Consider the following 26,457-nt stretch of genomic DNA (forward strand, 5'->3'; position numbering starts at 1 on the left):
ATGGGGGGTGTGTTGACCACACAGCCAGTACAAAGAATGTTAAATCAACAAGGATTTTGTCCAGGACAAGGTTTAGGCAAAAACCTACAGGGCCGTAACTGCCCTGTTCCAGGCCAAGAGATAACTCTCCACCACCCTCTGATAAACAGGGGCTAGGGCATTTTCCATAGGGGCCATTGTTCAACAGCCTCCAATTCCCCCTATTCCTATTAATTGGAAAAATGGTGACCCAATTTGGGTTGAACAATGGCCCCTGTCTAAAGAAAAGTTAGAGGCTGCCAATATGCTTGCACAAGAGCAGTTCACTATAGGTCATATTATACATTCTACGTCCCCTCGGAACACACCTATTTTTGTTATCAAAAAGAAATCAGGAAAATGGAGATTGTTACAGGACCTTAGAGCTGTTAATGCTATGATGATAGTTATGGGGGCCACTCAACCTGTCCTCCCTGTTCCAGTAGCCATTCCTAAGCATTGGCATATGATTGTAATTGACTTGAAAGACTTTTTTTTTTTTTTTTTTTACTATTCCCATACATCTCAATGATTCACAGTGGTTTGCCTTTAGTGTTCCCTCTGTTAATTTGCGAGAACCTTATAAAATATATCAATGGGTAGTATTGCCTCAGGGTATGGCTAATAGTCCTGCCATTTGTCAGAATTATGTGGCATCTCCCATAGAGCCTGTCAGGATGAGTTTCCCTGCTATATATATTATTCATTATGTGGATGATATTTTGCTGGCTTCCCAGACAGCAGAGGAAGAGGTATTATCTGCCTTAGCTGACTTGCAGGAGATGCTGAAACAGGGTAATTTACAGATCTCACCTGAAAAAGTTCAAAAACAATTTCCTTATCAATATTTATGTCATCAGTTGTTGCAGAATGGTGTTAAACCTCAAAAGGTTATTTTAAGATTGGATTTTCATTTGTCCACAAAATTTGGGAATTCCTTGTTTTTAATAGATGAATAGTATTCCATAGTGTAAATGTACTATTCTTTATCCATTCTTCTACAGAGGGACACTTAGGCTGTTTCCATGATCTGGCTATTATGAATAAGGCTGCTATGAACATGGTTGAGCAAATTTGATCTAGCCCATGGACAGGACATTCTCCACAGTTGAGTGGAGAGTGGGGTCTGACTTTTACGTGAACTTTGGTGCCTCATATTTGCCATGTCCCCTGGATGGGGAGACCTGGTGGCACTCAGAGGAAGGATAGCAGCCTACCAAGAAGAGACTTGATACCCTATGAGCATATAAAAGGGGAGGAGGTCCCCCTCTGTCACAGTCATAGGGGAGGGGAGTAAGGGGAAAATGGGAGGGAAGGAGGAATGGGAGGATAAAAGGGCTGGGATAACCATTGAGATGTAATATGAATAAATAAATAAAAAAAGATTGGATTCCCTTTCCACTCTCAATGGTTTTAAGAAGCTTCTGGGAGATATTAATAGGATTTGTCCCAGTTTAGGAATTACTTCTGGACAGTTAAAACCTTTGTTTTATATTTTGCAAGGAGATCCTGATCCTACTTCTGCCCGACATTTAGCACCTGAGGGTCATACTTGCATAGAACGTCTGCTAAAAGCCCTATCTCAGGTCCATGTTAATTATATAGATGATAACAAACCATTATTGCTATTGATACTCTGCACAGCCCATGCTCCTACTGGAGTTTTTTGGCGGGCCAGGCCTGTCTTGTGGGTGCACTCGCAGGCTTTGCCTGCTAAAGTAGTAATTTCTTATCCTCAAGCTGTAATAACTCTTTTATTTAGGGCCCAGAAATCCAGCCTGCATATTTTTGAAAAGGAGCCTGATCTAGTAATCTCCCATTTTTCTTCGGCCCAAGTACCTTGGCTTCAAAATAATAATGATGATTGGGCAATTTTCAGATCTTCTACCCTCAGTAAATTTGACAATCATTATCCTCCAAATAAGTTAGTTGAATTTTTAAAAAATCACTCTGTTGTTTTTCCTAATATTATACAGAAGCAGCCTATTCCTCGTGCTAGGGGCGTCTTTACTGATGGGACCTCTAAAGGTATTGCAGCAGTCTTTTCCCCTGGGGTAGTCAAACGAATTACAGTTGGCACCCTTTCTGCTCAGGTGGCAGAATTGCAGGCTGTTCTTTTGGCTCTACAGTTATTTAATACATCTATAAACATTTATTCTGATAGTAAATATGTAACTCAAATTCTCCCTCCCCTGGAAATATCTGCCTATGTAGCTCCCATTTCTTTGGTACATAGTTTTCTCTTACAGATTCAGGGATTAATTTGGCTGAGACAGGCTCTTCTTTTTATTGGACACTTAAGAGTACACACATCCCTGCTGGACCCTTCAGTGAGGGAAACAGAATGGTGGGTGCCCTTACTCAAGAGCCCATAGCTCTGACAGGAAGCACAGGGGTAGATAAAGCTCAGCAATTACACCATAAATTCCACCTTAACTCCAGGTCCTTACGTTATCATACTGTCGTTACCAAAGATCAAGCCACCCAAATAGTTACAGACTGTCCATCTTGTGCAGAGTTCCTTCCAATTCTGCAAACTGGGGTCAATCCTAAAGGGCTCCTGCTAAATCATATTTGGCAAACGGATGTAACTTACTTTCCCAGCTTTGGTAAAGTACAATATGTTCATGTATCTATAGATACATACTTGGGCTTACTTTTTAGCTTCAGCTCACTCAGGGGAAAAGATATGAAACATTAAGGCACATCTGCTCTTGGCTTTTGCCTATATGGGCACTCCCAAGCAAATAAAAACTGATAATGGCCTTGCATATACTAGTGCTGGTCTTGCCAAATTTCTAGATGACTATGAGATCACTCATAAAAACGGGATACCATATAATCCCCAGGAACAAGCATTGGTAGAATGTGCGCATCGCACCATTAAGGCTTATCTTGCTAAAATAAAGAAGGAGGAGTATGGAGGAAACTCCTCCCCACATTCTCAATTAGCTTATATTTTGTGTATTCTCAATTTTTTAACTGTGGATGATTCAGGCTTATCTGCTGCGGATAGACATTGGAGAACTCCCAAGTCACATAAAGGACTGGTTAAATGGAAAGATCTTTCCACTGGTCAGTGGAAAGGTCCAGACCCCATACTAGTGTGGGCCTGAGGGTCTGCTTGTGTCTTTCCACAGGACAATGAAGTACTAATCTGGGTTCCTGGGAGGTATGTGCATCCTATTGTTCCATAAGAGTCAGCCCAGCCTACAGGAGACTGTTTGGGCTCTGGTGAAGAGCCCCCATCCTGATGCCATTAGGTCTGAACAGACTAGTATGGCCATATTTGACTAATCACAGCCTGGGCAGCGCTGCTATGCTTGAGGATCTGGAAAGGAGTAACATTACAGGGACATTTAATTTAAAACATCATCATAAGTTCAGCTATCTGTGCTGTAGCACCTTTCCTTTTTGTTGTTGCTAATGACTCCCCTGAGGGGGAGACTTTAAATTGTTCCCTGCAGGTTTGCCCTTTTTTTTATTTATAAATTTATTTATATTACATCTTAATGGTTGTCCCATCCCTTGTATCCTCCCATTCCTCCCTCCCTCCTATTTTCTCCTTACTCCCCTCCCCTATGACTGTGACTGAGGGGGACCTCCTCCCCCTGTATATGCTCATAGGGTATCAAGCCCTTTAAGAAGTTGCTAGAATGATGAGAAGACTGCTGTAGTGGCAAGGGCACTTGGAGTGGTTCCCTTTCCTGTGGCACATGACAGCTGACAAGGCCTGGTTATCTATTGTAAAAGGAGAGATTTCGGAATTACTGCCACTGTTATTGTCACCATTGCTGTAGAAGCTACTGCCGCCACCACTGCGGGCATTGCCATTTCTCAGTCTGTTACTACTGTGCACACAATGGATAAACTCTCAGGTGGCCAGTGTGTTGGTTACTCAGAATTCCCTAAATTCTATGATACAATTGGTTATCTAAAATCTTAATCACTGAACAGCCTTATTACAGGACACTAGAGTTTCACCCAATATGGGGGAGGGGGGATGCCTTCATAAAGGGCCTACAGATGTTGGGAAGCTTGCTAAAAAGCTGAAGTGACCACTATAGCGTTAGGCATCCTGCTATGTGGCTTAGGAGGTTTTCTGTTCTGGAGCCTCTGCCGCATAAGAACGCAACAAGCATTTCAACAGTTCCATACCAAACAGGTCCTCATGCCTTTGGCAGGGGATAACCTCACTGCCCAGACTTGGCTAAGCCTTGATAAATGAGTATCCAATGACGGGTAAGACCATGGAGGTACCTATCCACTAAGACAGGAGGGTTTTGAAGCACAAAGCCTTTCTAATGACAGGTAAGATAGGAAACCAATGTCCTGGCAACCTAAGACAGGAGCTCATTTGTATTTTATATAAAGGGGGTCCTGTAGGAACCAGTCCCGACTGGGCTGCCTGCCTGTCTTGCTGTTTCATGTCCTGTTTCTAGCAGCTTCCGTGTCTGTGCTTATGTTGGTTAGCTAGTCATGTTTACTGCTCTGAGATCACACCCCTCTGCTTCTCGAGTCTTTGCCTCCTGTGTGCAATCACCTCTTGAGGGCTTTCACCTGCGAGTGGCATTCCTGTTTTGCTGCCTATAAAAAGGTGTTTAGGACACTGAATAAAAGCAGCTGCTACTGCTGCTGCTGCTCTCTTAGCAGAAGGACCCACTGTTTTATTGTGTGTGTGTTTGTGTATTAAATCCGCAGTTCCTCGCCCTTGACTCAGTACCGCGGTGGTGTGGACGCCACATTGAAGGGCTAATATATATATTTAAAGGACTCAAGAAATAGAAAAGCACAAACCAAATAATCCAATTTAAAAATGGTGTATAGAATAATAGAGAATTCTCAACACAGTAATGTTGAATGCTTGAGAAACACTTAAAGAAATGCTCAACATCCTTAGTCATAGGAAAATCCAAATCAAAACCAATCTGAGATTCTATCTTACACCCTTCTAAATGGCTAAGATCAAAACCTCAAGTGACAGCACACATTGGCTAGGATGTACAGAAAGAAGAACACTCCTTTCTTGCTGATGTGAGTGTAACCTTGCACAAACACTTTGGAAATCAATCTGGCACTTTCTCAGAAAATTGGGAATAGTGTTTCCTCAAGACCCAGCTATACTTCTCCTGGGCATATACCTAAAAGATGCTCCACCATACAACAAGGACATTTGCTCAGCTATATTCACAGAATCTTTATTCATAATAGCCAGAATCTGAAAACAAACTACATATGCCTAAATCGAAGAATGGATAAAGAAACTGTGGTACATTTACACAATGGAATACTACTCAACTATTAAATACAAGGAAATGTTGAAATTTGCAGGCAGCTAGATGGAACTAGAAAAAATCATGCTGAGTTATGCAACCCAGTCCCAGAAAGATATGCATGGTATATACTCACTCATAAGCAGATATTAGCCCAACATAGATGTCCTCTGAGAGACTCAACCCAGTGGGGGATTTGTACAGATGCTTAGACTCTGATGGATTCCAGTTGAGAGTTGTATGGAAGAACAGGGGGATGGAAGAACCCAGAGGGTTTGGGAGCCCCACAAGGAGACCACCAGTGTGTGAGATATGGACCAAGAGTGGCCTGCAAAAACTGTTGTACCAACCAAGGACAAAGCATGCAGTAAACCTAGACACCCCCCTCCCCAGTCCAGATCTAGCCAATGGACAGCGCATTCACAGCAGCTGTGGGAAGATCAGGGACTGCCTCTGACATGAACTCTGGTGCTTCCAGTTTGATCATTCTTCTTGGTGGCAAGGCTCCATAGCACATAGAAGGGGAAGCAGGCTATCCAGATGATAACTGATAGGGTCATATAGTGGAGGAGGAGTGCCCTTTCTGTCAGAGATACATGGGAGGGGAATAGGGTGGATGAGAGAAGGGGGATGGGAACAAGAAGATAGAAGTGAGGGGATAACAATCAGGATGTAATCTGAACAAATTATAATAACTTTTTAAAAGTTAAATAATAAGAAAAAATGATCCCAGAAAGCACAATCGTCTGGAATCATGATTTCAAGGTTAGGTTCATTACGCAGTAAGTCTCAGAGGCTGAAAACATTCTAGGCTGAGATTAGGTTGTACAGAGCCTAGAAGTTTTTGGGTCCAGGCCCTTTATTTATTTAATTTAAATTTAATTTAATTTAATTTAAGTTTTGGTCCCAAGTATGGGGTGTGGGAGTTTTTTCCATGATTAAAGACAGTCACTTGACCTTTCTTAGCAGAAAAGAGACCATGGGTGGGTATGTGATGTTTTGCCTGAGACAGACACATGAAAGGATACATGACATTTAGAAAGAATATAAATAGAAGCACACAGACAATGAGACAATGCTTTTGCATTACTATTCTATGAAACAGTGGTCTTCGCTAGCAAGAAATGTTTTTGAAAGAATTTCTCCTCATACTCTGACTGAGTCTGGCAGCTTCTGTTGACTCAGGCCAATTCAGCAAAGCCTTGCTGTGTCTATTGGAGTGTGCTGCCACTACTGATTCATGTTGCTGTTTGTTGTTTGCTATTGGGCAGGACTACTGAGATCCTGACAATGCAGAGTGGAATTGACTCAAGGATCTATGTCTAAAAAGATCCACATCCCCCTCCCTTATTAATCTTTGTTATCTCCTACCTCTGCTCACTGGGTTGGAAGGGAGGTAAAACCATTTAAGAACCCTAAAAGAAAGTAGGCTTTTGAAAAATCTAAACCTAGATAGGGATAGCTAGAAAGCAGAAGGAACACTCTGTGCTCAGCCCAATTTCCCACAGTTTGTGTATGTTTTTTCTCATCCCTTCAACTGAGGAAGTAAAACTATTTTTAGAGAGGCTGGCCATAGCTAAAACTCCTAGCAATGGGGGATGTGGAGCCTGAAATGGCCACTCCTGTAACCAGAAAAGACTTCCAATGAAGGACTGGCACACAAACTCAGCCACAAAAACTTAGGCCCACAATTTCTCCTGCCAAGAAGGCAGGTAGAAGTGAATATGTAGCAGAAATTGAAGGAGTGGCCAACTAATTACTGGCCCAGCTTGAGACCCATGCCGAAAGAGAGAGAGAGAGAGAGAGAGAGAGAGAGAGAGAGAGAGAGAGAGAGAGAGACAGACTACCCATGACACTGGTAATTATATTCTGTTATACTTTCATACAAGTGCCTACCATAACAGTCACCTGAGAGGATTCACCTAGCAACTGCTGGAAGCAGACATAAAAACCCACAGTGAAACATTAGGCAGATCTTGGTGAAGTCTATGGAAAAAGAGGACAAAGAATTGAAGAAACCCAAGTGTTCAAGGCCACCACAAGAAAACCTACAGAATCAACTAACCTGGGCCCATAGTGGCCCACAGACACCAATCACTAAACAGAAAGCATACTTGGGAGGAACCTAGGACTTCTATGCATATGTCAGAGTGGTGCAGCTTGGTCTTCATGCAGGACTTGTAAGAGTAAGGGCAAAAGCTGTATCTGATCCTGTTGCCTGCCTAGAAACTCTTTTCCCCTAACTGGACTGTCCTGCCAAGCCACCCAAACTCCAACTAAGTGAAGACTTTTAGGGGACAAGCTGTTGAGCTAGTGTCTAGTTATAAGTGAGTGTATACCATGTGTGTGTTTCTGGGTTTGTGTTACCTCACTCATGCTGATCTTTTCTAGTTCCATCCATTTGCCTTCAAATTTTAGAATTTTCTGGTTTTTAATAGCTGAGTAGTAGTCCATAGTGTAAATGTATCACAGTTTTGTTATCCATTCTTAGATTGAGGGACATCTAAGTTGTTTCCAGGTTCTGGCTGTTATGAATAAGGCTGCTATGAAAATAGGCTATGAGCATATGTCCTTATTGTGTGGTGGAACATCTTTTGAGTATATGCCAAGGAGTGGAATAGCTGGCTTGAGGTAGCCCTAAACCCAGTTGTCTGAGAAAGTGCCAAATTGATTTCCAAAGTGGTTGTAGAAATTTGCATTCCCACCAGCAATGAAGGCATGTTCCCCTTTCTCCATGTCCTCGCCAGCATATGCTGTCACTTGAGCTTTTGATCTTGGCCATTCTGATGGGTGTAGATAATATACTAAGACTGAAATTAACATTATATTTAACAATGAAAACTTAGAAATCTCATTTTAAATCAGGAGATAGGCAGCAATATCCCTTCTTTCTACTGATTGTGCAGCGTTGTACTAAATATTGTAATAATGTTAGCAAGTAAATGAAAGTCTCAGATATTTAGGAAGAATTAAAAATGTCATTGTGGATATCACATAAAGTAATTATTTTTCAAAAATAACTGCCTGGAGCTAATCAAAATTTATAGCAAATGTACTCAAGATTGGTTCATTTACGTACTTTTATAAATGCTAACAGTAAACACTGGAATTTGACATTTAAAAATATTTATATTTTATACATCAGTTCTACACTCCACATAAATGACATTCCACTGGTGTTAGGAAGTTTCCCGTGATGTGATTATATACTATAATTAGGGAATGCCATGCACACCAGAATGTATGGAAGAGGATATTAAGTTTTCCCCAAATGTATTATATGAAAACCATATTTACATCATTTCTACCACTTGTTTTTTTCTCCAATTCCTTCAATGTCTCCTCATGCTCCTTTTCAAATTCATGACCTCTTCCTTAATTACTATAAGAAAATGTTATTTACAAAGTGATGTCAGCAGAAACTGAGCTCAAGAGTTTCTTCAAATGCAAGTGTGTTGATTGCAAGCCTTCATATTTCAAGAAAACTACCCAAAGAATATGTGCTGGAAGGTGAGAGTTCAAGAGACACTGATTTGTTATAATTTGCATTACAATCTTGTTTTGCATTTCTGAATCTGAATTTTGAGCATTATTTATGCAATTTCAGCTAGCTTCTGTGTATTCAGTGGAGAAGATGAAGACTCATGATGCAGGTGTGGAATGTGACAGCATATGACAACAGAAAATGTTGCATGTTGGGATGGAGAATAGAAGATGCATGAGATTAGGACCCAAACCTGATTGATCAGACACCATTATCCCTCCCCCAGTCATTGGAGGTGGGGGAAGAGAGGAGATAATTCACTAAAGGACACATCTAGTTGAAGAGATAACATATGATTTGATGTAGAAGACCTTGCAACCATATTACCCAGATGTTTCCCTACACTCAAGTCACATTTGCCCCCTGGATATTCTCTGAAAGTGGTTCCCTACTGTAAACCCTAGATTTTCTTAAAGAGACATCTGAAATCCTTGGACTAATTCCTAGGTCTTTGCCATCAAGGAAGAAACACTATATTCTCTCCTGGATGCATATTGGATTCATCTTTGGTTCTGCTGAGCTTCTAACATCAGAATGCCAAGAAACACAAGGACCAAGATGAACACCCCCTTCCTGATGAGATTCTCCCTTGTCTAATCCCAGGGCTGTGAAACTAGAGGGTGTAGAAAAAAGAAGTCACAGAGGTCAGAGCATATGAAAGTCACCCCAGGAGTCTGCTTACCCTGGACAGGACTTACTCTTCTGTACTGTGCCTGAGTCTGAACATTCTCCTTACTCACCTACCTGGGGTGAGTTTGGTGATGCCCTGAGGGGCTGATCTACTTCTAGGAACAAATGAAAAGTCACAGCAGGATGGTGTGAAATACTTGAAACCAAAGGGTTTCTCCTCGGTCCTGGGTTTTTATTTTCTTGTTTCCTCCTTCCCCTGCACCATTATTTTAAAAGAAGGGATATTTTCAAAAAGCCCAGTCAGGTGAGTGGTGGTCTGTGCTTTTAGTCCCAACCCTTGGAAAGCAGAAGGAGGCAGATCTCAGTGAGTTGGAGGCCAAGCTTAGCTACATAGTGAGTTCCAGCCACCCAGGGTTATGTAGTGAGACCGTTTCTCAATCCAAGACCCCACCCCAACTTTCTCTCTTTTGCAGGATACAGAGACCACTACAGAAATCTATATCTGATCAAAATACAGACAGCAACTAATTATGAGATGCTCATCCCTAGATGATACAGCTGCAATATAACTCTACAACTACAGCTCAGGAAATATCACAGAAGAGATAGGATCTTCTATCTATGGCAAAGAGTTACACCCATGAACTAAAAAAAAAAAAAAAAAAAAAAAAAATTGATTAAAAAAGATCTGAATGATAATATCAGTTGACATGTCAGGGTCCATGGATGAAATCTCACAAGATCCCACCCTTACATGAGGACGCTACAGGAAACAGATGAGTACTGGGAGAGGGTTAGTCACTGGTTGGTTATTCAATCCCAAGTGGTGATCCCTGAATACAAATACATATGAGCTACACTAAATGTAAATGGATATGTAGCATTGTATTTACATATAGGAGGTTGTACTTATATATACATACTTAGTAATAATTGAAGAAAGGGTCATGGATTTGAGAAGGAGTAAGGGAGACACAAAAGAAACTTAAAGAAGTGAGGTAGAGATAGAAATAATGCAAATACAGTTCTGTTTATTATAATTTATTCACATCACATCACAATTGTTCTCCGATGCTCTTGTCTTCCATTTCCCACCCTCCCTCCCTCTTCTATCCTATCCCCCTCCCCTAGACCTCTGACAGGTGGGTCCCCCTTCCCTACCTTCTGACTCCAGCCTATCAGATCTCATCTGCATAGCCTGCATCCCCTTCCTCTGTTTTACCTGAGGGCCTCCGCTGCCAAGGGGAAGTGATCAAATCTCAGGCACCAGAGCTCCTCTCAGAGGCACTCCCTGTTCTCCACCCAGCCATTTCCCTTGTAGAGAATGAGCTGTCTATTGGCTACATCTGAAAGGGAGGGAGTCTACTTGCAATGTTCTTGGTAGGTGCATCAGTTGTGCAGTCCCTCTAGGTCCAGATTGCCCAACATTAATAGTCTTCTTGTGAAGCTGAAGACACCCCCCACCATGTCCTTCCAGTCTCCATCTCTTCCATACAACTCCCAGGGCTTAGTCCAGCTGCAAATCCCTGTATCTGTTCCGTGTAGCCCCCTGGGTGGAGTCTCTCAGAGAACACCTATGTTGTGCTAATATCCCCTTAAGTGTAAGTATATACCATGCCTGTGTTCTGGGTCTGGGTTACTTCACTCAGAATGATCTTTTCTAGTTCCATCCATTTGCCTGAAATTTTCAATATCTCCCTGGTTTTGATAGCTGAATAAATGTACCACAGTTTCATTATCCGTTCTTCAGTTGAGGAACATTTAGGTTGTTTACACATATGGGCTATTATGAACAAGCCTGCTATGAACATAGTTGGGCAAATGTTTTGTTGTGTGGTGAGGCATCTTTTGGGTATAAGGTCAGGAATGGTATAACTGGGGCTTGAGGTACCATTATTCGCAATTTTCTGAGACAGCACCAGATTGGTTTCAAAAGTGATAGTACAAATTTGCACTCCCACCAGCAATAGAGGAGTGTTCCCTTTTCTCCACATCCTAGACAGCAAACACAAAAGAATATTTCTTCTTTTAAGGACTTCACATAGCCTTCTCCAAAATTGATCATATAGTCATCACAAGGCAATCCTCAATAGATACAAGAATATTGAAATAACCTCTTGCATCTTATCAGACCACTGTGGATTAAAGCGGGAACTCAATAACAACAAAAACAACAAAGCACCTACAAACTCATGGAAACTTATAATATCTTTACTCAATGGCCTTTGTGTAAGGGGTGAAATAAAAAAAAGAAATTAAAAACTTCTTCGAATTCAGAGAAAATGAAGATACAATATATCCAAACTTGTGGGACACAGTGAAAGCAGTGCTCAGAGGAGTGTTCATAGCACTAAGCGCCTTCATATAGAAATTGAAAAGATACCATACTAGGAACCTAACAGAACACCTGAACTCTAGGACAAAAAGAAGTAGACATATCCAAGAGGAGTAGATGGCTGGAAATAATCAACTTCAGCTCTGAAATCAATAAATTAGGACAAAGATAGCATTCTAAAAATTAATTAAAGAGCTGGTTGTTTCAGAAAATCAATAAGATAGACAAACCCATAGCCAAACTAACTAAAAGGCAGAGCAAGTATATTAAAATAAACGAAATCACATATGAAATGGGAGACATAATGACAAACACCAAGGAAATCCATGTTTTATTATATTTTATGTATATAGGTGTATATGTCACAGCTATAAAAATTGTTCTTGGCGATGAATTTGATCAAGAGTGAGGGGAAGGGTACATTGCAGGAGTATGAATGAGGAAAGAAAGGAAAGGGATGCTGTAATTGTATCATGATTTTAAAAAGAATAAATGTCATGCAAATAAATAAAGTATGTTTCTTAAGTCATAATACAATCCATCTTAGAAGGAACTTTTTCAGTGCAATCATAACATCTTTGTTTCTCAAACAGTATATCATGGGGTTAAACATTGGAGTCACAATAGTATAGAAAAGAGAAAGGAATTTGTCTATTCCTGCTGAATGGCTGGACTTTGGCCTCAAGTATGTAATGAGACCTGATCCAAAAAATAACGCTACAACTATGAGGTGAGAAGAACATGTAGAGAAGGCCTTGGCCCTCCCGGTTGCAGAAGGAAGCTTCAGAATGGTTGAGATTATTTTCACATAAGACCCAAGGATCAACATAAAAGGAATAGTGACCACTAAAAGGGCGATTACATATATCATCATCTCTATCATAAAAGTGTCCCCACAAGCTAGGGCCAGGACTGGAGGTATATCACAGAAAAAGTGATTCATTTTATTCGATCCACAAAATGGTAGAGAGAAGATCCAATATGTGAACCCTATATGAACAGGAACTCCACTTATCCAACAGCCAGCTGCCAGTTGTATACAGAGGCTGCTATTCATGATGAGAGGGTACAGCAATGGGTTGCAAATAGCAACATATCTGTCATAAGCCATAGCAGTCAGAATAAAGCACTCAGTGGCCCCTAAGACCAGAAAGAAATACATTTGAGTAGCACAAGCCATAAAGGAAATTATTCTGTCTTGTTTGTAGAGATCTGTTAATAACCTGGGAAGAGTGACTGACACATAGCATATTTCTAAGAAAGAAAAATTTCCAAGAAAAAAGTACATGGGAGTCTGAAGGGAAGGGTCAGCCCTAATAATTATGATAATGAGGGTGTTTCCCATTAGAATAATTATATAGATTATAAGAAATGTGCCAAAAAGAAAATCTTGCAAATTGGGAACATCAGAAAAGCCAAGTAAGATGAATTCCACCAATGTGGAATGGTTCCTTTGTTGGGAATTCTGTAGTGTGGATCCATCCATGGATGACTGATTTCAAAGTTTTAAAGTCAACTTATTCCATGGAGTTCAGATTTTTTTTTTTAAACCATGGCATACCAAAAGTGTCAACTCCACAGACACAGGAGAGATGTCCAGTTGTATTGATTTCCTTGAGTTATTTACAAACCTACTTAGTCGCACTTCCTATATTTTCATGGGACTAAAAAAGAGCACAGTTAAAAATCTGTATTTCCTCTTCATAATAAAGTATGCTAGTTCATCACAAGTGAAAACAGAAAGCACAGAGCAAGTACACAAGATCTCCATGGTTCACGCCATCTATGCGTTGACTAAGTCAGCTTCCACCAATGTGTAGCACTCGGTAATGAAAAAGGTATCGCCTCCTGGTCAGCAGGCTCTATGGTTGCCTTTAATTGTTTGGTTTTTGTCACAGAAGTAGTTTAATAACATTTTTGAATTTGATAAAGTTTCCCATTGTACTAAAAGCGTTTACATTGCGTTGCATCTCAGGGGAGGAGTTGAGTCATCATTCAGTAATAATGTACTGCCCTGGTAAAGCTATCTTGGCTTCAAGGAACCTAGACCAATTGCTATGTGAGAAGACATCCAGATAATGAGGACAAGAGTGAGCCTGTTTTGCATCATTATATCCGATGTAGTATCTGCAGAAACATACCAGAGATAATATAACATTAAAAAATCATATGTAGAAAAATCAAATGTTTCTTAAAAACTGTGATTCTGAAAAAAATTAAAGTTTTCTTATAACATATACTTAGTACTGTCCTGGTCCCCATACATAATAAAATTCCTATATCTGAGCTTTGAGACCTTGAAGGAATATTTACCAAAGTTGAGATATTTACAAATTTACAACATAAAAGGAAACCAAAACATATAGAAGAAGTTGAGTTTGGTTACAAGTATCAAACTCAACTTCAGTATGTACACTTTTTTGCAGTCTTTCTTTCAACTCAACTAACTGGACCATTTAATATATGTAATATTTATATAATTAAAAAGTATATATGTACATAATAAACTAATGAATTCACTATTACTCTACAGTGAGAAACTACAACTATATCTATATCTCTCTATCATGTGAAATATATGCTTGTACTCTATTTCTGACTAGCATATAGAAAGTATTTAAGTAAATGCCTTAGTTAGTAACCCCTCAACTAGTTACCTTTTATCAATCAAAGATGTTCAATATTTACTCCCATGTACTAGACCCTAGTTATCATTTTTGTTTTTCATTAAATATTTTCTAGTGTTTGTTTCCTTCCAATATGCTGACTATGACTTATTTCACAAGTGTATTCTGCAAGATTCACAGGGTCTTCAATTTAATACTTTTCCCTTTTTTCGTATAATAGGTCCTAGATTCATTTCCTTTTCAACAGGAAACAGAATTTTCTCTCTGCTACTAAGATTTAAAATTTCTGTGTCCACCTCACATCCCCAAATGTTATAACTATTTGTTATTTTGACACCGTGTTTACCTTTTACTAACCCAAAATTCCTGAGTTCAGTTAACCTTTGACTCTGGATTTATTTTCAAATAATTGGGAACCTCCCCACATCTTCCTCATTCACAAGAAGAAACACCATAACCCTCAAAATTTGTGAGTAAATATTATTTTATGTAACATGATTCCAATTGTAATTTCTAAAATTTTTACTTGCAAACTCTATTTTGTTTTTCTGATCGCTGATAATATGTGTATTTTCTTTTTGTTTTATAACTTCATAATTACTTTTTCATTCTATAGAGACTCAAATGCTTTCAATATTTACATGGCTTTCCACACATATTTCTATACATACATACAATATTCAAACAACATAGATTTGAAAAAACAACCCCAACATAGAAAGTTGAAGTTTGCTCAATCCTGATGGGTCAATGAATAGTTTATATGAAGGATAACGAGATTGCACAAATAGTATATATAAAATTCCACAGACAAGTTTGGTGTCTGTTCTTCCTGAGCTTAGGGATACAACCAAACAGATCTTATCTTAGATATAAAAAGATCCTTAGGAAGAAATCATAACTAGTTACTCAAGATACTGAAGAATCAGAGAGTAAATAATTTGAAACTTAGCAGTAAATGTGAAATGTTTTCAGACCATAAAATATCAATGGATTGTTTTGTTAATTTTACATTTTCAAAAAGATGAAAAAATACTTTCTAGGAGAAAAAAAAACCCAGTTAATAATAACCAGTCAGTTGTTTACACAGGTGAGTGTTTGGTATATACTAGGAAAGAATTGCAGGAACTTTTATTCACTGTCTTCATTAACAGTCTGATAAGATGAATTAACATTGAATGAATTACGATGGAAAGTAGGTATCTTTTTAAATTAAATTATTTTTAATTTTTTATTATTATAATGTATTCACATTACAACCAGTACCCCCCACCCCCACTTCCATATCCTGATTAAAATAGTCGGCACTTGCCTTTTATTCCTGCAGTGACTGATATCTAGTTCAAGTGGGTGTTTTGTTCCAGGAAGATCAGAGCCTATGAGCCATATGACCTGGAAAATAGCTGCTGTAGTCCTGTTCATTCTGTATCTGTCCTTAGCGTACCACATTCATCACTGTCATTTAGCCCATGGTATCACACTTCACTAATAAATACCCTCATCCTCAGTTTAGGAGAGTTAAAAAAAGGTTTTGTATCTCAGTAGAAATACTGAGCTAAGAATTAGTGTCTCATCCTACACTGAGGGATGTAATCAGTAACCACAGCAAAACAAAACTAAAACAAACGAACAAAAACTCTGGGCTGAGTGCAGTGACACACACCTGTAATCCCAGCACTCAGAGAGGCAGACACAGGGGGATCTCTGAGAGGTGGAGGCCAGTATGGTCTACAAACAAGTTCAAGACAGCCAGCTACACAGAAACACCCTGTCTCAAAAACCAAAACAAACAAACAAACAAACAACTCTAAGAAAAGAAAAGAGAAAACTCTCTAAAAAAAAAAAAAAGTAGGCCAGTCTTTGTAATTGTATTTTCATCTTATATTCTGGGTTGACTTTGTTATGAAAACACAGAAAATATCAAATATATAGTCAAATAACAATATGAAATATAGCATTCTCAAAATCATCTATTTTGATCATTATTATTGGACGTGTGCTCTCTCAGCCAACAATCAGTGATTCTTGGGAGTGTCACGTTGGGAACCATGATTCCTACAGTGTCTTTCCTGAAAATCTGTTTCCTGCATCAGTGTCAATCGCTGTCCCCTGGTTATTCATGTTTTATACTCTGTTACTGGGACTAGTTATAAATTTAGGTAAATGAAGAATGATCTGACCATTGACATTTTGTCGTCACAATGACAGTTTCTGTACATTTCTTTTGTTCTAAATACTATGATATTGGCTAGCTTGCACATCTTATTTAATGTGTTCCAAATAAAATATTGTCATACGCTGTTTTCATGTGTAGCTGAGGAATGACGAGGTTACATACCCTACATACCATCAAAAACGCAACTGAGCTCTAACTCATCCTTGCAAGTGTAGAAACCACAGATAGAAAGCTCTATAAAAGTCATAGGAAACACAACAGAAAATATTATATCGGCCTCTATATTTTTAGTAATAACATTAAACTCCATGGAATTCCAAGCCCTAGTTTTAATAATAAAAAGTCGTGTCAAGTCTCAATCCCATTATAAAACTTAGAGATATTTACTTTATTAGTATGACTGTTATAGTCAGCATTAAGAAAACTGATCTAATGAAACCATCTACTTTGGAGAAGCTTTCGTTTTGTTTTGATCCTGAGGGGAGAAAATGTAAATACTGCTTACCGTTCACATGTGCAGGACAAATAACTTTAACCCAGTTTTAAGCGGAATCATCTCAGATAATGTATTATGTTTCCATTGGCATTATTTAAGTAATGAAACCAACCATTTTTCTCTGTTCTTAAAGCACATTCTTTAACTTTAATTCAACTTTAGTGAATTTTAGGAAGGAAATACCTTCTTATTCATTAACATATATTTTTCTCTCTGAGATACACAGTGCTTTTAACTCCAGAAATCTGTCCACAAAGGGATATTTTGGCCAATGATGAAAGCTTTTTGCCTCTGTCATCGGCTCATTGTAATTTTTTTGGTCTCTGAGGAATATGTCCAAAAGCAGTAGCCTATTGGCCATTCCTTCTAGCCTTCGTCCACTTTTTTTTTTCTGTCTTTGGAGACTATAGCACATCCCAATTGGGAAAAGTTGTATAACATAATAATATTCACAAATGTGTTTAGTATTATGTATGAAAGTAGAGGTAAATAAACTTTTTGTAATTAAATCAACCTTTGAAAATAATTTATTTCAAAAATTTAGATACATATTTTGTAAAATATGATGCTTGGTAACCTGTAAACATTGTACAATATCTAAATAGAGCAAATTGACATGTTCATTACATCAGATACTTATCATATTTTATAGACAGATTATTTAACATGTCCAATCACCAATTTTAAAGGACACATCCCTGTAACATTAACTATATTTGTCATGTTGTTCAATAGAGTCTGTGAATTTATTTCTCCTAGTTTCTTGAATTTGATATTCCTTTGAAAAATATCTCTAGGTCTGGTACTATTTCCCAATTAATCTCTATTGTAAAACATCATTTATTAACCTTAAAAATGCAACATAGAAATCATGGGTTTCATAATTTTATCATATATAAAGATCCATTATATATTAAAACTTTTATTTCCATAAACCATCTATCAAATCATGAAAATAATTTATATTTTACCAGGAAATAAATAAGCTATTTAAAAACTGTCATAGTAAAGATATCATAATACAGATTATCACTTTCCTATAAACAATATTGGAAAGATGACATAAAGGTATTTATGAAAGTTCTAGGTAAGAAAATATGCAATGAATTTTGTATGTTGTTATGTATTGCATTAAATCAATTTTAGTCAGTTATTTGTTATAAAATTTAGTATCACATGCTTTTATGTACTATTATTCTATGCAATTCCTAGTCCCAAGAAAAATTTGTACCTGTAAATCCCCATGTTTTTATAGCCTCAATTTCTGATTTTCAGTTTAAACTGGCTCATTGTTTCCTCGGGTAACATTTGATAGTTTTTCCTCATGCACTTCATGAATGTTACCCCTTTTTCTTGTCTAACAGTGATTCCCAAGTTCCAAAACTGATCTACACATAGATAACTCTAATTTATTTCCCTAAATTTATCCACTATCTTTTAATTACTTCACATCATTTATAATATGTGATATATGTTCTCCATTATTAATGATCAGGTATTGGTATGTGTCAGATATAGGACATTTGAATTGTGAACATAATATACTTTCTTATGAACAAGAGTAGAAAAGACACCAGGGAGGTCATTTCTATAGTGATCTACCTGTAAAAAGAGTGACCAAAATAAAGACTGAATATAATGTTCACACTGTGAAAGGGATAAAAATACACATATGTTATGTCCAAATGATATTTTCATTCTCAGTTGTATCTTAAACAAAATCAATGACTTGGAAAAACCAGCATAATGATTGTACACGCCATTCCTTCTGGGGATGAAAGACAGCTCACTATATAATCTAGGCCTTTCTGGAATCTGTTACACAGCCCAGTCTAACGTCAAACTCATAATTTACCTGATCCATTCTTATGAAGGACTGAAACCATGAGTCTTTGTCACTATACCAAGGTGTATACACTTATGTAAACTGTCTTTTACTCACATACTCTGGTGCCTCACATTTGACCATGTCCCCTGGAGGGGGAGACCTGGTGGCACTCAGAGGAAGGACAGCAAGTAGCCAAGAAGAGACTTGATACCCTATGAGAATATACAGGGGGAGGTAATCCCCCTCAGGAACAGTCATAGGGGAGGGGAATAATGGGAAAATGGGGGGGGGGGAGGAATGGGAGGATACAAGGGATGGGATAAACATTGAGATGTAACAAGAATAAATTAATAAAAATAAATAAAAAAATTAATTAATTAATTAAAAAAAGAAATAAAAAAAATTACCCAAATATTCAAATCTATGTTCTAAAATCAATTCATTTTATCCATTCCTCTACCTCACACAAACTTCTTTAATACACATCCTTGCAACACTTCTTTTAATACTGAAGTGGCAAAGAAGGGAGGTAAACTGTGTGCTATCAAGTGTGAGCACCCAACTTTGACTCTTGAAAGTGGCATGTTGGAAAAAGAACCTACACCAGGAAGTTATCTTTTAACCTCCACATGTCTCTCATGTCCCATATAGGAAATACCATATGTCAAACAATAAATAAATAACTTTAAGTTTAAAAAACTATACATTTGTTAAAGATTATTTTTGTTTTCAATACTATCCTATGCTCATTAATCATATTATTTTAAAGGTAGTTATTTATTGATATAAATTGAATGGTTTTTTTTTCTTAAATACTTTTCAGACCCACACTGGAACTCAAAATTATATTGTATACTACAATAGCATGCTAGCAACTGATGAGGACTCACCTAATTTTCTTCTGGCGTATTATTTCTTGATGATTGGCAATGATTTTACTCATTGTGTGTAAGGGACACACCCTAGACAACTAGATCATAAAGCACTATGGAAGTTATGCCCTACTCTGGCTTTGGAGAAACCCCTTAAAATTCCACAACCCAATCTACATTCTTCACCTAACCCTAAAGTGTTAGTCATGACAGTTTTAAAAGTTGCCAGTGTAAGCTACAAAATGAGGCTAACTTTGGATGTTTAGGTAAAATGTCAAATGGGAAACCTCAGAACGCATAACGCAAAGGATCTCTCTCTCTCTCTCTCTCTCTCTCTCTCTCTCTCTCTCTCTCTCTCTTTCTCTCTCTCTCTCTCTCATGCATATTTTACTTATTATTTTTTACTGACATTACATCCTGATTGTTATCCCTCACTCTTAATATTCCTGTTCCCACCCTGGCTCCCTCCCTTTCTCTTCTGACTTACTCCCCTCCTCTAGACTTCTGATGGAAGGGCTCCTATCCTATTGTCTGGCCACAGCATATTAGGTCTTATCAGGATAGCCTGTATCCCCTTCCTCTGTGTGACATAAAGGCCACCTTGCCAAGGGGCAGTGACCAAATAGCAAGGTAGCAGAGTTCACGTTAGAAGTTTAGCAGAACACCCCTCCAATGTGGATAATCAGATGTCCATCAGCTACATCTGAACAGGGGTCTTGGTTCTCTGCATCCGTTGTCCTGGGTTGGTGCATCAGTTTGTGCAGGCCCTTGTGTCCATATCTGCAGGGCTTGATGGTCCCCAAGTGGAACCCTTGCTCTCCTGGAACTTCCATCCTCCCAGTTTTCCCTTAAACTCTAATTGTTCCACCCAGATCCAGCTTTGGATCCCAGTATCCGTCCCAATTCCCCACCGGATGGAATCTCTCAGAGAAGATATATTTTGGGCTAATACCCTCTCATAAGTGAGCATATACCAGGTCTGCCTTTCTGGGTCTGGGTTACCTCACTAGGGATGATCATTTCTAGTTTGACCCATTTGCCTGCAAATTTCAAGATTTCCTTGTTTTCAAGAGCTGAATAGTATTCCATGTGTTAAATATGCCATGGTTTCTTTATCTATTCTTCAGTTGGGGGACATCTAGGTTGATTCTACATTTTGGATACTATGAATAAAGCTGCTATGAACATAGTTGAGCAAATGTCCTTGTTGTATGGTGGAGATCTTTTGAATATATGCTCAGGAGAGGTATAGCTGCGTCTTGAGGTAGGACTATTCATAATTTTCTGAGAAAGCATCCGATTGATTTCCAAAGTGATTGTATAAGTCTGCACTCCCACCAGCAATGGAGGAGTGTTCTCTTTCTCAACATCCTTACCAGAATGTGCTGTCACTTGGATTACAGAACTCAATGTAAATCCAGACACACTAAATCTGTTAGAAGAAAATTCAGAGATGATCCTTGGACTTATTGGCACAGGAGATAATTTCTTGAACAGAACACCTATAGCTTAGGCTCTAAGATAAACAATTAATAAATAGTAGGTCATGTAATGGAAAACTTTTGTAAGGAAAAGGACACTGTCAACAGAACACAGCAACAGCCTACATATAGGAAAAAGATCTTCATCAACTCTACATCTGACCTAGGGCCAATACACAAAATATATAAAGAACTTAAGAAATTAAATGCCACAAAACCAAATAATCCAATTAAAAATGGGATACAGAGCTAAACAGAGAATCCTCAATGGCTGAAAAACAGTTAAAGAAATAAATCTGGTAGAGATATTGGGCTAAAAGTCTAAGAATGAGGTTCCAAAGTTATAGAGAGTGTTGGGTGACTGTTCAGGCAGTAAACTGTCCCAATCATTTTGTTCATTTTGGAAGCTGCTAACCTGCATTAGTGGCTCAATCCAGCATTTAAGTCTTATTCCTTCTCAAGTCTCTGAGGGAGGTTGAAGACCAGATAATTTAGTTTCACAATCAAGCTTAGTTGGTTATGGAAGAAGATCTTTTTAGATCAAGATAAAGGAGTTATTAGAGATGAGATATGATAGATATCGAATTTCATTCAGAAATTTAGACCACACAAGACAGGAAATATGTTCACATCAAGTGTGACAAACTCAAATGAATAACATTTATATAACTCAAGATTGTCACATGGTTCTCCCTGCTATATGTAGGTTTGTCTTATGCATGTGTAATAGAAAAGAAGGAAATCTTCAAAACTACTCTGAAATTCCAACTTACACCTATGAGAATGGCTAAGATAAAAAACTCAACAGACATTACTCTTTTTAAGTCTCTTGTGTCTTGCTTTGTGAAAGATTGCTATTCTCCAATTAATTTCTCCTAACATGTATAGATAGCTTTTCTTAGGCTTATGGGTCTTTTGAAACCTTCCTTAACCCTTTCAATTCCACAAAGACACATGATGCAGCATGAGTATGGTAGAATTCATAGTTCAAGCAGAAATAACAGTAGTATTCTTCCAGCTTGAGCATTTTCTGAAATTGCATTAAGAAAAATCTATAGGAGTTTATTCTTACTTGATAGGTATACTTATAGCTTATATTTGGTAGTTTGAGTGTGTGGCTTTCTAGACAACACTTTCAGTAGAGGGAGAATCGAGAAACCTGGGACATCCATAAGAATGAAGCAGGCTTATATTAAAATATAAGGAGACAATGTCCCATGTTACATGCGAGTGCTAGCTTCTAGTCGTTCTCTTAACTGGATCCTGAGCTCAGAAATTGTGACTTCTTTGTATACTAGGAGATATGGCTTTATTCAAAGTGTCTGCCCAACATGTTTGATGGGTAAAAGTGATTTTTTTTTGCCAAAAGTCTAGATATTGCAATCTTACCTCCATCTACCCATATAGCAATGAACATACAATTACATACTGATATTATCTGTAAATATGAGAGAATCTCTGATGATTTTTTTTCTAAAACTCTGTTTCTTCAAAATTCTGTCAGATCCTCATATCTGTATTAGTTATAATTTTCCAAATGTGCAAAAGAAGTAGCATACTATAGATATATAATAAACAAGTATCTAGAAAACTATACAGATTGTTGATATGTAATAGATAGACAGATGTTATGTAAGAGATGATAGATAGGTACATACAAAGATGTGTAGATGTGTAGATGATAGGTCAGTATGTAAGTAATATATAAATAAGTGATACATAGATGATAGATAAATTATAGATAGATAGATAATAGGTATATAACAAGTTATTAATCAGATAGTATACTGTTGTTTCTAACAAAACTCAAAAGTTCTATTTTACCAAAAAAAGAATCATGAACCAGATGCTGGGGTGAAAGCCTGGCAACTCAAAGAGGCAAAGAAAGCACCCAGCTGGCCTCCTCCTCAGCTGACATCCCATAAGCAGTGCCTGCACCCAATAAATACCTTGATGCTGAAATGGACTGTTGCTGAAGGACAGATTGTCAGGGCAGGAATTATAAAGGATCATCTCATGAGCCAATTTTCAGAAGGACATTTAGAATGTTAATTATGTGGGATTGGTAATTGTTCCTATTATAAAAGTTAAACTGTGTACAATTTTTAGCTTAACAGAAAGGGAGAAGATATAGAGGAATTTTAATTCAGACCATGGCTGCTCCGGCAAGAGAAGACATTCAAAGACCTTATAGGTCTGTGTGATCTGGCTGTAATGCAGAAACATCTTTACTCCAATGAGACAGAGGCAAGAAGATCTTTGAATTCAAGCCAGCCTTGTAGAGAGCAAGTTTCAGGTAAAGAAAAGTTTAGGTCTAGGTGAGGTGGTATAGGCCTTTAATCCAAGCACTCAAGGACAGAGACGTGCAGATTTCTGAGTTTTCGTCAGTGTTCCAGTCAGTTCAATTAAGTCAGTGAGTTAAGAGGTTGTGGAATACAATCCACAGTTCACGGCAGTTCAGTTCATGGAATTCAGGGGTAATTTTATTGGAAGAGTTTTACAGAGATAAGTTGAAGAGAGAACAAATTAGACACAGGTAAAAAAAAATATGAACCAGAGAATGAGAAGCAATCAGGAGATTAGAAAACTTTGCTAGAGTCGGTTTGAAGCCAAGAAGAGCAATTCATTCAGAAGGTGAGAGAAGTAGATTCGAACCAGTTATCTAGGAGAGACATTTGAGCCAGAGCAGTTGAGTTGAACCAGCAATTTAGAAAGAGCTAGAAAGTCTGAGCATATTCAGTGGTAAGCCTCACAGAATGAAAATATTCTAATCCTATTTTAATTGTATAGAGCTAGAGGCTTCTGGGACTAAGTCTAGGCTAGCAGATGGAGGCAATGTGCCTCCAAGTTGATAATTGCATCTCAAGAATAAAAGTTACTTTTACAGTAGGCACATATGTAGGTCATGATCATATATATATATATATATATATATATATGTATGTATGTATGTATATATATATATGATATATATATATAATAGATAGTGAAATAGATTATGTATATACATATGATAGATGGTTGAAAGATGATAGATGAAATATAAAAAGGTGAATGACATAAGTATATGATCAAGAAATAGTTGAAAAAATGGAAATAGATGATGGATGATAGAAGTAGATAAAAGACAGAATGATAGAAAAATGGTAAAGAGTTAGATGTTACTGAGGTCAGTTTTAGAAATCTTGGCATAAAGATAATTGAAAAAAAATAATAATAGAGAAATAGACAGATGATAGATATAGGAATAGATAATAGACCTATGCATATATATACATAAATACATACATTCATACATACATAAAAATAAATACATACACTCACAGAGTCCCAACACTTAATTCTAATGCTTGAAAAGGAGAGAAAGCCAGGAATTTAAAAGTTACATTCTATAAGATTTATAACATCAGTACTTGTTTAGACAAATATTGTGAACATACAAATACACAAAATTCATTTGTCCTGCCTTGTCCTTTAAGCTTTCATGCGACTTAAAATGATAAAGTGATATGAGCTTAATGTATATATATATACATTAATATATACTTTATATGTGTACACACATGTACAAATATATTACCAAAGAGGACTATCATTTCATCACTAAGAAAGATGCAGCAAATCATTCTGAAAATTAGCATAATGTGGTAACTTAGTGATAATATATTCTTCTTTAGGTCTTTTCTTTCTATGTTTATCAGAGATAAAAGAAAATTCATGTGGATAGTGAATGAAAATGAGAGCCAAACACAAATCGAGCAAATAGAAAAATTAAGAATAGTCGCTTGAAGACAGCTCAATATATAAAAGCATTGTTCTTATAGAGGATGTGGCTTGTGATCCTAGCACCCAGTAGCAGCTTACAACCCTCCTTACCTCTGTTTCTAGGACTTTCATGGCCTTTTCATCCCTCCCTTGACACATCACATGCACACATTGGACAAACATACATGTAGTCAAAACATTCATACAAGTAAAATTAAATATATCTTATAAGAAAGGAAAAAACAAATAAACAAAATGGGGCATATAAATTGTTTAAATTTAATATCATGGAAGGTCAAAGCTCCTGAACTAGAGATAAATGGAAACCTGATTTAGAAATATACAAATGATTTCATGCTCAAATCTGTTGTTTATGAAACTTCGTGTTGTTTTTTAATATTGATGACCAAAAGCCAGCCTTCTTTGTGGCTTGCTTTGATAATTTGCTCTATACTGGTTTATGCTCTGTGTCCATATGTACTAACTAATAAGTGAATATTAGACATATGATACAAGATAACCATACTATAATCCACAGACCCAACTAAGCTAAGTAACAAGGAGGGCCCTAGATGGGGGAGGAGGGGAGAGTGGTGGTGGTGGTCGTGGTGGTGGTGCTTGAATCTCACTTAGAAGGGGAAATAAAACAGACAACAGAAGTGGATAGAGAGAACTGGGTTACTGGAGGCATTAGGGAGAGGAGGGAGGATGAGGATCAGGTGTGGAAGAATCAGGGTGGGAGGTGAGAAGCCTGGGAAAGAGAAGGGAAACTGATGAAGGGCATCCCTTGGACAAGCAGGAGGCCTATGACAGGGAAAGGTCTTGAGAGGATATGCAGGTGACTCTATCTAAGACTCCTAGCAGTGGGGGATATGGAGTGGCCACCACCTATAGACAAGCATAACTTCCAGTGGAGAGGGGGACACCAAACCAGCCATAAAACCTCTGACCCAAAATTTATCCTGCCTGTAAGATTACAGGAAAAAAAGTGGGTCAGAGATTGGGGAAGTTTCCAAACAATGACTTGCGCAAATTGAGACCCAGTCAATGGGGGGGGGGGGGTACCAACACCTGACACTATTAATGATACTCTGTTGTGCTTGCAGTCAAAAGTCTAGCATTCCTGTCCTCTGAGAGGCTCAATCCAGCAGCTGATCAGAACAGATGCTGAGACGTACAGCCCCACATTAGGCAGAGCTCGGGGAATTTTGTGGAAGGGAGGATAGAGAGACCTGGAGTGGACAAGAACTCCACAAGAAGACTAACAGAGTCAACTAACATAGGACCATGGGGCCTCAGAGAGACTGAACTACCAACTAAAGAGCCAGAATGGCCTAGAACTAGGCCCCTTATATATATGCAACTGATAGGTAGCTTGGTCTTCATAAGAGTCCCCTAGCAATTAGAGTTGG

General features: G+C 37.9%; 1 protein-coding gene across 1 annotated transcript; it reads right to left on the reverse strand.

Annotated features, from left to right (window-relative positions):
* Positions 1–12,326: 12,326 nt before the first annotated feature.
* LOC127207389 (olfactory receptor 10AG1-like) lies at positions 12,327–13,286 on the reverse strand. Its single transcript, XM_051166782.1, has one exon. It carries the CDS (start codon positions 13,284–13,286, stop codon positions 12,327–12,329), a length of 960 nt encoding a protein of 319 aa, XP_051022739.1.
* Between the last annotated feature and the right edge of the window lie 13,171 nt (positions 13,287–26,457).

This window comes from Acomys russatus, chromosome 24 (genome assembly GCF_903995435.1).
Source record: "Acomys russatus chromosome 24, mAcoRus1.1, whole genome shotgun sequence".
NCBI classification, from domain to species: Eukaryota; Metazoa; Chordata; class Mammalia; order Rodentia; family Muridae; genus Acomys; species Acomys russatus.

Excerpts from the sequence above, each read along its gene's own strand:
- LOC127207389 (XM_051166782.1), bottom strand. The coding sequence starts at position 13,286 with ATGGATGGATCCACACTACAGAATTCCCAACAAAGGAACCATTCCACA.